Source organism: Mus musculus, chromosome 2 (genome assembly GCF_000001635.26).
Source record: "Mus musculus strain C57BL/6J chromosome 2, GRCm38.p6 C57BL/6J".
NCBI lineage: Eukaryota > Metazoa > Chordata > Mammalia > Rodentia > Muridae > Mus > Mus musculus.
In genome coordinates this window covers 150,679,719-150,690,567 of record NC_000068.7, presented here as the reverse complement: position 1 = coordinate 150,690,567, position 10,849 = coordinate 150,679,719, and the positions used below count along the sequence as shown (strand labels likewise).

The window sequence follows — 10,849 nt, the reverse complement described above, 5'->3', positions numbered from 1 at the left end:
CCTGGCAGACCTGAAAAGATTTCTCCCCACTCATCCACCCCTCTAGCGAGTGACTCAATGGACAATTATCCCGAAGGAAAGTTACTGGCTTGCTAATCCGGGAGAACAGCTTGGAGGGGAGATTTGGGTCTTCTTTTAATAATGGAAAGTTAATGCGCAGCCTCTTGTTATTGTCTTTCTTAGAGCCCCTTGTTTAATCCTCTGGCTTAGTGGTGGCGCCCTCAAACAGTGAAGACAGCAAGGGAGATGCGCTGTGTGGGGCTCTGACGGGGTTCCAGGTGGAGGAAGCCCAGCCACGGCTCCGTAGGTCCCCCAAAATTGCAGCTCGGCTATCTGTCCGCCTGATTTGGAAGCCAGGCAATTTCCAGAAGCACAAGCGAGCAGGGGCCCCAAGAGAGGGTAGGCGTCTGGGCTGGAGACTGAGTCAGAAGGGCTGGCCCAGAGTTGTTTGTTTGTTTATATGCAATGATTTTTTGTTTGTTTGTTTTTATGTAGGTCTGTGTGAGGGGGTCAGATCCCCTGGCACTGGCGTTACAGACAGTTGTAAGCTGCCCTGTGGGTCCCCTGCAAGAGTGGTCAGTGCTTTTAACCATTGAGCCACTTCTCCACCCTCCCACCCCCACCTATGCGTTTTAATTAGCTCCAGTTTCAACAAATTTGGAATTCCTACGTGCCAGTCAGGTTGCCTTTGACTAATCATAAATCCGAACGGTAGTTTGTTAGTCTCCGTGAGTAGTTCCACATCCCTGACCTCATTTAGGATCGCTGAATCAAATATGGTACACCGTTATACTAAAACAATAGCCATTGCTCACGTGAAATTAAATTTTCACTGGGTTGTGTATATTTCTGTTAAGCCTGTCCAAGGTTTTAGTCCTCCCAGTCCACATCTCCCTCTCCTCCTATCTCCTGCCCCTTCGCAGCACCAAGCCAGTTTGGGCCTGTATTGCACTCTACTGTCCAGCCCTTAAAGATCCAGTGAGGGAAGAGTTTTTGGCTGTAGATTGGCCGGCGGTGGGTTAAATACAAAATGTCAAGTTTTCTTCAGGGATTTTCAGACTGGGTGCTGGAGTTGAAGAGACTGGCCAGTGTAGTCTGGGTGGTAGTGGTGTGTGTGTGTGTGTGTGTGTGTGTGTGTGTGTGTGTGTGCGCGCGCGCGCGCGCTTCGGAACCGTCCCTAGATCTTACAGGTTAGTGGGGAGTGTGAGGTTTTTGAAGGCCAGGGGTGTCCAGAAGAGAGACCCATTACGAATGTGGAACTTGTGGGTTTCATAGGAGAGGGGAGACAACACAACCCTTGTTGCTCACTTTTCTTCTCGTTCCAGAGAATGGAGGTGGGGTGGGTAAGGGACAGCTGGAGAGAGAAAGGGGTGGCTAGGAAGACTGCAGCTGGGAGGCCAACAACTCAGGGGAGGGGAGCTGATGGCGCCTGAACCTGCTGGTGGGAGCTTGGATGCGTCTGCTCCCTGCTGATTGGCGCCTTCTAGGCTGTCTAGGTCTCAGGGACAGCTTCTCCAGCATAAAAGGGGTCGCCTAGAGCTAGCCTCTTCTGCACAGGTGGCCAGAGAGGACTCAACTCCGGCTCCTAGCCTAGAGGACTGAGAAGCATGACTGGACGGGATGGGCTTTCGGATGCGCGCTCCAGGAGTAGAGCCCTGGCGCCAGGCTGTCCTCCCACCGGCTCTCGCCTTCGAAGCTTTGCCATCAATGACCTGCTGGGATTGGAGGCAGACCTGCCAACTCCGGCGGAGCCTGGGCTAAGATCCAACAGCGGAGATCCAGCGGAGGCAATAGGGTCGGGACCGGGACCGGGGCCAGGACTCTGCGGCTCCTGCCCTGCTCGCGGGGCTCTCCCGCTGGGCCTGGGGCTCCTCTGCGGCTTCGGGGCGCAGCCCCCTTCCGCTGCCGCCGCCGCTCGTGCGCGCTGCCTGCTCCTCGCCGACCTGCGGCTTCTGCCATCTGCAGGACCCGAGCCTGCTGTCGCCCAGGGCCCGGTCCACCCGCCGCCTGCGCTCGGCAGCCAGCAGCGCAGCGAGAGCGTCTCCACGTCGGGTAATTTAGTCAATGCTTCCCGCCTCCAACCCTTCAAAGGTCCAGAAGCACCTGGGTTACCTGCTCGCTCCCAGAGAGATCTCAGTCCTTGCAGACCCCTGCACCTCCTGCCGATTTCTCCCGCAGCCTCTCCTCCCAAGCCCCATTACCAAGCCCCATTACCGCAGGTGGGAACAGCCACCAAGGGTTCCGATGGATCTTGTGACCATCTCTCAGCCCCTTTCTCTCAGCACTTAGTACCAGTTTTGGGTGGCGGATAATCCGGAGGACCGGTGTCTATGTCTTGCATCCCTAAGGCAGAGTGGAGAGAACTGACTGGTAGTTTAAGAAGCTGGGTGGTAAGCTGAACTCTCGGCCTCACCCGGTGCTGAGAAGGAAGTTCTGGGTCTCTAGCCTCTCTCTCTTTATCGCCTTCTACCCAATACCGGCAGGTGAGAGAAGCCATCCACTCACTCTGGTGTAGTTAGGTAGATTCACATTCGGTTCGGGGTCTACTTATTTTTCTAGGGGAGGAGGAAATCTTGGCGCATTGTGGGAAAAGAGAAGGAAGCAAAGACATTCTTTCCACGGGGCAAAAAACTGAGAGCCCAGGGATGCGAGCTCCAGGGGAGAGAATTATGCAAGAACCCAAAACAACAAAACCACGGACCCAACGAAACTGTCCTACAGAACACGGGGCTAGGATAGCAGAGTGGATGGAGCCCGTAGAGCACAGAGGGGCTGGCCAGGGTCTCTGAAGGATGAGACGAAACCCTCTACTTGTTGTGCCCTTAAACGCCCCCTCCAAAAAGCTATCTTCATAGGGTGGCTTCTTTCTTCTCCTAATATTAATAAAGGGAAAGGTGAAATGCAAGTCCAAAGTTTTATACTGCGAAGGTATTTCCTGCAGAAACAGCATCATGTGACTGGTGAGAAATCCTGTCAGCTTAAAAGAAAAAAGAGATGGTTGACATTAATTTAAATACTAGATTGTAAATCCAACATATGCAAATATTATCATTTCCATGAATCAATATAAAACTATTTTACTTTGGGAGAAATTAAATCTTCCAGACTCACAAGTCTGCCACAAGTCTCTGCGGCCACTTCTCATGCCTTTTCCTCATTACAAGTATCACTGGCTCCGGATACTTCAAAGCACATCCTAGAATATTATAATCCAAATATGCTGTTTTGTGGTGATATCATTAATATAAAAACAAAATTGGTGTTATTTCGTTACTTTTGTCTACTCATTTTTAAAAAAATGGTGGGCAATTCTGTTTTCAAACAACGAATCTGATAATAGTTTGGCTTTTAGCTTTTCTTACCCTGAGATTTTTTGATATGTTGAATATGGGTAGATAACCTCACAGTTGAATGGTATTGTTTTCAGGGGAATTTATACATTACTGAGACATGTGTGTCATGGGTGCACAAGCTTCCTGGGCTATGTCTCTAGGATTCGTGCATCAGGGCAGGGTGAGTTTTGACAAAGATTTGATGTCACAAATCCTGCCTTTCAGAAATGTCCATGTGAACATTAAGGGGAGGAGGGAGGCAGCCGGAGGAGGGTGATCTGTGGAACTCTGGTTAGAAAAGACACTTAGTAGCCGAGTAGCGTTGATTTTACAGGATATGAAATTTGGATCCTAACTTCATCACAACAGCTTGACCTGTGTGATCTGGCAGGCCAACAATACCAGCTACCTTTGTCTATTTATTTGTGAGAAATAATTGAAAAAACGAAGACAGTGTCTGGAATGTGAGCATTGCTGTCTTTGGCTGTGCATATTACTAAGTATATTCTTCTCTTTTTCCAACCAACAGAGCTTTTATATAACCATAAAGTTATTTTCTTCATTAATTCATTAATTTATTCACTTTACATCCTCATCACAGCCCCCTCCCAGTCTCACCTTTACAAATCCCTTCCCCCATTACCCACTCTCCTTCTCAGAGAAGTGGAAACCTACCTTGGGCACCAGTCTGCCACGAGACATCTGGTTTTAGCAGGCCTAAGAGCATCCTCTCACACTGAGGCCAAACCAGGCAGTCCAGTTAAGGGAAGGAGATCCAATGGCAGGCAACAGAGTCAGAGACATCCCCCTCTCCCTGCTCCAGTTGTTAGAGGATCCACATGAAGATCAAGGTGCATTCCTGCTACAAATGTGTCCGGGGCCTAGGTCTGGCTTCTGCACGCTGCTAAGTACATTCTTAATAAACACACAGCGTTAGCCTTCACATTAAGATGCCCACAATGTAGCAAATTGTTAACATTCTCAGCGAGTCATCTTCTTGTGCCAACAGATGGGGACAGTCCATCTGAAGAAAAGAATGACCCGAAGATGTCCCTTATCCTGGGCAAAAGGAAGAAGCGGAGGCACAGGTATGGGTCCAGGCTGCCTTCACTGCCCGTGTTTCCTCAGATGGACACAACCCTATTGTCTATGAGAACAGCAACTGAGAGTGTATAGAAGGCTCAGCAGTCTACTGCTGGTGGGCAGTGACAACCACACATATCCATATTTTCAAAGGTGACCTGCAATTCTTAGGAGGCTATCTGTATTTTTGTTTGTTTGTTTTTGAGACAGGGTTTCTCTGTATAGCCCTGGCTGGCCTGGAACTCATTCTGTAGACCAGGCTGGCCTCGAACTCAGAAATCCACCTGCCTCTGCCTCCCAAGTGCGGGGATTAAAGGCATGTGCCACCACTGCCTGACTCGAGATCTGTACTATTTTAAAGGCATGGTTTTGTGCATTTGTAAATGGGTTTTTATCTCTTGGGCATATTTCACGTGTGCTTCTGGCTCTCTACAGGACGGTTTTCACTGCCCATCAACTCGAAGAACTGGAGAAGGCCTTTGGTGAGGCCCACTACCCTGACGTGTACGCTCGGGAAATGCTGGCTGCGAAAACAGAGCTCCCGGAAGACCGAATACAGGTGTCTGCTGCCCTTCCTTTCTCAAAGACCCTGCACAGAACCTGCCATCCACACAGTGAGCAACCCACAGCCACTCAGAAAAGCTCAGGGTGGTCCTCTTCATTTGAGAACTGAGAGTGACCCAGTTAAAGGCACTAAAAGGCTCCCTGTAGCCTTCATGCCTTTGTTTCCTTCTATCATCCTTAACCTGCCCTCAGATTTTACACAATTGTGAGCCATCAAATGGGCCTGCGACCAACACTTAGGCCTAAGTTAGATCTCCGGTACTCACTTGGTAGGAGAGTGCTAATTCTCGCAAATTGTTCTCTGACATTTGTGTGCGGAGGCATACCAATTTCTACACTCATACACACAAAATTAATAAAGATGTCACAATGAAAATGATATTTTTTTAAAAAAATCACACAATTGGATGTTATACTAGATACCACATGGAGATATATTAGTAAAATGTTTAACGCTCATCTTTAGTTCTCAGAGACATCACCATATATAGCCTGAGTCACCCTGTGCTGTCTCTGTGTCATATGGGTATCCACCGGGAAGGTTGTCATATACTGGCAGATATGCTCTTTGGAAGAGTTGACAGTGATTCAGTGATTTATGCTTCAGGATATCTTGTCGTATTGTTTAAATGAATGTACTTTTCTATAAAAGAGATAGCGACAATCAATTAATCTGAGATTTGAAGGGGCCTTCGCCCTGTGAGCGTTCTAAACAGAAAACCCAGGAAACACTGTAGGCAGAATAGGAGTCTTTCATTCTTTGTTTTTGCTTCCATAACTCCTTAGAACACTTCAAAGGAAGTGCCTCCAACCTTATGTCCATAATGCCAAGTCCTTGTGGGTTTGGAGGGCTGCTGCCACACTAGCCTGCAGGCCAGGGGTGGGGAGTGGTCCCTTTGTAGACCCAGGGTCCTGGACGCATGCGCATGCGCTTCTCTAGGCACTCCTTTTAATAGTGTCTCTTCTTGAGCCCCTCTGTCTCCCCTCTGTCTCTAACCAGGTCTGGTTCCAGAACCGGAGGGCCAAGTGGCGTAAGCGAGAGAAGCGCTGGGGTGGCAGCAGTGTGATGGCTGAGTACGGGCTCTACGGAGCCATGGTGCGCCACTGCATTCCACTGCCGGACAGCGTGCTCAACTCTGCAGATAGCCTGCAGGGCTCCTGTGCACCCTGGCTTCTGGGTAAGCTGTGGCTGAGAGCGAGCAAGAGCCATATTCTCACCATAAATATACAGAGCAAAAAGGTCTCAGGTTTAGGCCCAGTCTGGACTCTTAAGTTTTCTTTAATTCTGAGCCTTAATTTTCTGTTGAAACTGTGAGGCAATGTATGAGAAAATCCCTTTAGGCTAGTCACATTGGTAAACACGCATTCAAAATGTATACGTGGACAGATATACTTGCATTGTGTTAGATACATATTATCAAAGTAGCGAATACTACTAGAAAGTGTAGAAGCTATACTGTTTAGAGTGCAGGGTTAATAAGGCCATGCCGGATAGGGAAAAATCTAGATCATTCCATTTTGTCTACACTGCTGAAGCAGTGGGTCAGGTCCTGATTTAACAAACGTACCCTAGAGAGTTCCTCTATTGTAAAGGTCAAGACCTTTCTGGACTCTTACCCTTATTGTACTCTTTGGGTCCAGGGTTTGCAAGCTTGGGTCACAAGATAATTACTACCAGCAAATTAGTTAGGTGGATCCTAGTGGGATTTTAGGTTGAGAGAGTTCAACAGTTTTTCTGCCTGGTGTTGGGCTGAAAACCAGAGATAGCATGGTTAATATAGCCTGGACTTTGCCTAAAGACTAAAGAGATTAGACAGAAGTGGGGGTGGGGGTGGGTAGAGAGCCAAGCCCAGTCCTCTGAAATCACAAAAATAGGGATGCTTGCTGGCATCCATGGGACCTCTGTCATACACAAGCAAATGTTGGACAGGATTCATTCTGACATTTAAACAAACAAACAGTGTCACCCAGCAAAACATTTTTGCAGGAGTGACAGTTGACAAATGGAATTTTTCAAACTCTAATATTGGGAGTTAGCTACCTGGTCGCTCTCCTCTCGGCCCCAGAGGAACACTGGGAAGAACATTTTAGACAGACTGAAAGAACAGCGATCAAGAAGGAATGTACCTAACTGCTGAATTTAAAAATATTTTTGAGCCTGGTGTGGTGGCACATGCCTTTGATGTGTCCGAGGTCCCTGTGCATTTGAGGTGAGCCTGGGGTACATAGCAAGATCCAGGACAGTCAGGACAACATAGAAAGACCCTGTCTCAAAACAAAACAAAATTTTTATTGTTGTTGGCTTTCCTTTTTGTTTTCCAGGGATGCATAAAAAGTCCACAGGGATGAGAAAACCAGAAAGTGAAGACAAGTTGGCAGGACTCTGGGAGTTTGACCATCTCAAAAAGGGTGCTAATAAGGATGAGGATGGACCTGAGAGGGGGCCAGACGAAACAACCCAGAACCCTGAGAATAGCTTGGAGGATGTGGCCATTGACCTGTCCAGCTCTTCCAGGCAGGAGACTAAGAAAATGCCCCCAGGGTCCAGTACTCAGCTGCCCCAGCCCCCACAGGTGGGAGCCTCATGAGACTGACAGATTGCGTCCCCCAAAGCTGGACAAACACCTTCAGTTTGATTTTCTCTCTGAAATGTCTGGATAAAAAGCAACACTACAACACTGAATAAACAATGACGTAGGGAAAGTTCCCTTTAGTTCTAGAGTGGGGAACATTCATACCACCTCTCAAGCCAGTCAGTTTGGTCTAAAATCTTGTTTTTCCTTAGTGGAATCTGAACATGGAAGGTTTGAAGTTCAAAGAAAATTTTAGGGATGGGGTATGACGTCGCTTAGTTAATAGTACACAAGAAGGCCTGGATTCAATACCCGGCACCACTCAAACCAGATACAGTAGCACGCACCTGCAATCCCAGCACTCAGGGGGCGGAGACAAGAGATCAGATGTTCAAGAGCATCCCAGAGAGAGAGAGAGAGAGAGAGAGAGAGAGAGAGATTATTACTCCCTAGCATTATTTAAGATGTGGTTCAGTCATTAAAGAGGGCTGGTCTGACCTCCTCACTCTAAGTTAGAATATTTGGTTTGGTTTTGGTTGAAATGGGTTCTTGCTGTGCAGCCCAGGCTCGCTTCATTTTCATGATCTCCTGCCTCAGTCTCTCTAGTGCTGGGTTACAAGTGTGAATATAATTGTTATACCATCTCTAGGCTTCAGAGGAGTGAATGAATGAATGAATGAATGACTGCTATATTACCATTCCTTGAGCTGGGTCTAGGACATCTCTGTCTTTGTGATAGGTGATAATTTTGTGTTCTCAGTCACTTGATGGGCCTTGAATATTCGAGGTATAAACAACAAAGAAAGCCACAAGCCCCTCCTTCTCTGAAGTCACCTGGAGCCATGTTTAAGCAATTGTTAAATATCTGGAGACTGTCTGAAGGTCAGACCCAACTTCTTGGTCTTTTTGAATTTATGTTTGAAAGCACTTTAGTAACTTGGATTCATGAATGTTGTCTTCCCTGTATTTCTTTTGCCATTTATTTGTTATTTAAAAATAAATGTGTCGTGTGTCTGGCTCAAAGCTACTTCCTGGCCCCTCAGTAGGCTCTCCCCTTATGCCCCGTTTTAGTCTGGAAACATGCCGAGCAAGCTGTCTTTCAGCCCGCAGAACTTAGCACAGGGTCTGTGTCATGTACTGTGTGGCAGTAGCCCTGGCTTTTGGAGTTCAGAGGCTGAAGAAGGGTTGTCTGTTTTGGGCAGCTTCCTCTGCAGATTATCTCAGGAACCCATCAAGTTAGGCTGTCCCCACCTTCACCCTAGTCTCTTTAGATAAGAAAACGGGCAGTCTCTTCCTTTAGTCTAGGTTTGTCCTATGTTAGTTCCATAGTGTTACACTCTATATCAATGAAGTATTAACCCTGTGAGATGATGGTGAAATGTTGCTAGGTGAGAAGCCCTTAGAGGGGGAAAGAGATAAGAGGAAATAAAGATGTTTAAAGTACACTGAAAATAAAATAAATAATATTCGACAACTGGTTCGAAATAAACATGTGAACAATGGGCAAAAGTCTCTGAAACATTCTAAGGAAAACAGAGATAACAAAAATGGTGTGGGGCATATGTAACAGATGTGCAGCTGGGTCTTCACGTGGGACTCCTAAAGCAGGAGCAGGGGCCGTCTCTGACCTCATTGCCGTCCTTTGGATTCCCCCTCCCCTAACTGCACCTCAGCTCACTGCAGCTCAGCGTGCCAAGCCTGGCTGATATCCATGTGAGGTGTCCCCTCTTCTGAGAAGAAGGGGAAGGGGCTGGGGGTGGGGAGGGGAGAGGAAAGGGAGGAACTGGGGGGGGGGAGAGAAGCTCTCGATCAGGATGTAAAGTAAATTAATAAGTAATGGGAAAATGGTGTGAGAAAAGAGGAAAGCTATATATTTGTGTGTGTGTATATATATATATGTATATATATTTTTCTTTTTTTCCCTTGACTTTTGCTATGTTACCCAACCAGCGATCCCTCTGCCCCAACCTCCACAGTAGCTGGACCACAGTTTTGTGCCACTGTGATCCCGCAGCTAAAACTGTGTTAAATATGTAAGAAAAGCACTATAGCTCAGTGTGCTGGTATTTGGGAGGCTGGGCCAGAGGACCTCAAGTTCCAGGTTAGCCTTTGCTACAGAGTGAGATTTTTTTTTCCTCCCAAGACAGGACCTCACTATAGAGCTCCGGTTGTCTTAGAACTCACTGTGTACCAGGCTGGCCTCTGCTTGGCCTTTGCTTCTTAAGTGCTGCGATCAAAGGCCTGGCCATGAGATCTTGTTTTTTAAAAAAAAAAAAAAAACAAATAAAATAAAAATCACTATTCACAACTAAAATAACCAGTATGTTCATTAATTTGTTTTAAAACTCTTCAGAACTTGGGCTGGGGAGCTGGTGGTTTAGAGGACTCACTGCTCTTTCAGGGGACCTGGGTTCAGCTCTCAGCACTCACATGAAAGCTCACAACTACCTGTAACTCCACTGTGGGTGATACAATGCCCTCTTTCTGCTTTTGTGGGACCTGGGAATGTGTGAAGGGTACAGACTTATAAGCAGACCAAATACCCCCATACTAGAACAAAATAAAATAATAACAAAATTCAAACCCATACGCTTTTATTAGGGAAAAAAATCTACAAATGGCACTTTTTTCCCCTTAGGTAATGCATACCACTAGCACTAAATCAGCAAAAGCACAAAATATTAAAGATCATTAAGCAAGGAATCCATAGAGCATTGTACTACAATATGGCTGTGGATCGATGGTTAAGCCACACCTGAATTCTTAAAAGTTCAACAAAGCATTTTAATGGTACAGACATTGCTCTGGTACACAGAAAAAAGGTAAGAAGATTTCTAACGCTAACATCATCCTAATTCTAGAACCCCCAAAGTCGATACACCCACCTCCCAGCTCTATTTAGCGCCATAAATGGAAGTGTGAAATGTGCAAATAATTCTCAGTGTTTACAACCCAACAGAAGGCCAGACATGCTCTTTGTATGCCGGTCTACACCAAGCACACAAAGGTATTTTTTTAATATTACACATAACCTGGCAATGCTAAGGTATTTTGATGTTATGAAGGAAACTGCTTACACATTTATTAGCATCTCAGACTGTACAAGAAGGTTATATTGATAGATATTGAAAACACTGAAGAGGAAGGAGCTGAGGAGACCGCTTAATGGATAAAATGTTTGCTGTGCAAGCATGAGGTCTGAGGTTTGGATCCCCAGAATCCATGGAAATGCTAGACAGGCATGGTGGTCTGCCTGTAATCCAACCCAGGAGGCAGAAGTGAGGGACCACCAGGGCA

The 10,849-nt window shown here is 46.7% G+C and overlaps 1 protein-coding gene across 1 annotated transcript; it reads left to right on the top strand.

Moving 5' to 3' along the window:
• The first annotated feature begins 1,430 nt into the window (after window positions 1-1,430).
• Vsx1 (visual system homeobox 1) lies at window positions 1,431-9,866 on the top strand. Its single transcript, NM_054068.2, has 5 exons — window positions 1,431-2,052; window positions 4,342-4,420; window positions 4,851-4,974; window positions 5,980-6,157; window positions 7,302-9,866. The coding sequence occupies exons 1-5, from the start codon at window positions 1,608-1,610 to the stop codon at window positions 7,565-7,567; spliced, it is 1,092 nt and encodes a 363-aa protein (NP_473409.1). The 5' UTR covers window positions 1,431-1,607; the 3' UTR covers window positions 7,568-9,866.
• The last annotated feature ends 983 nt before the right edge of the window (window positions 9,867-10,849 follow it).

What these genes read in the sequence shown, in the direction of transcription:
- Vsx1 (NM_054068.2), top strand. Translation starts at nt 1,608, where the DNA reads ATGACTGGACGGGATGGGCTTTCGGATGCGCGCTCCAGGAGTAGAGCC. An exon ending in CGAGAGCGTCTCCACGTCGG is followed by an intron (nt 2,053 to 4,341) that starts GTAATTTAGTCA and finishes TTGTGCCAACAG; the next exon opens with ATGGGGACAGTCCATCTGAA. An exon ending in AGGAAGAAGCGGAGGCACAG is followed by an intron (nt 4,421 to 4,850) that starts GTATGGGTCCAG and finishes GGCTCTCTACAG; the next exon opens with GACGGTTTTCACTGCCCATC.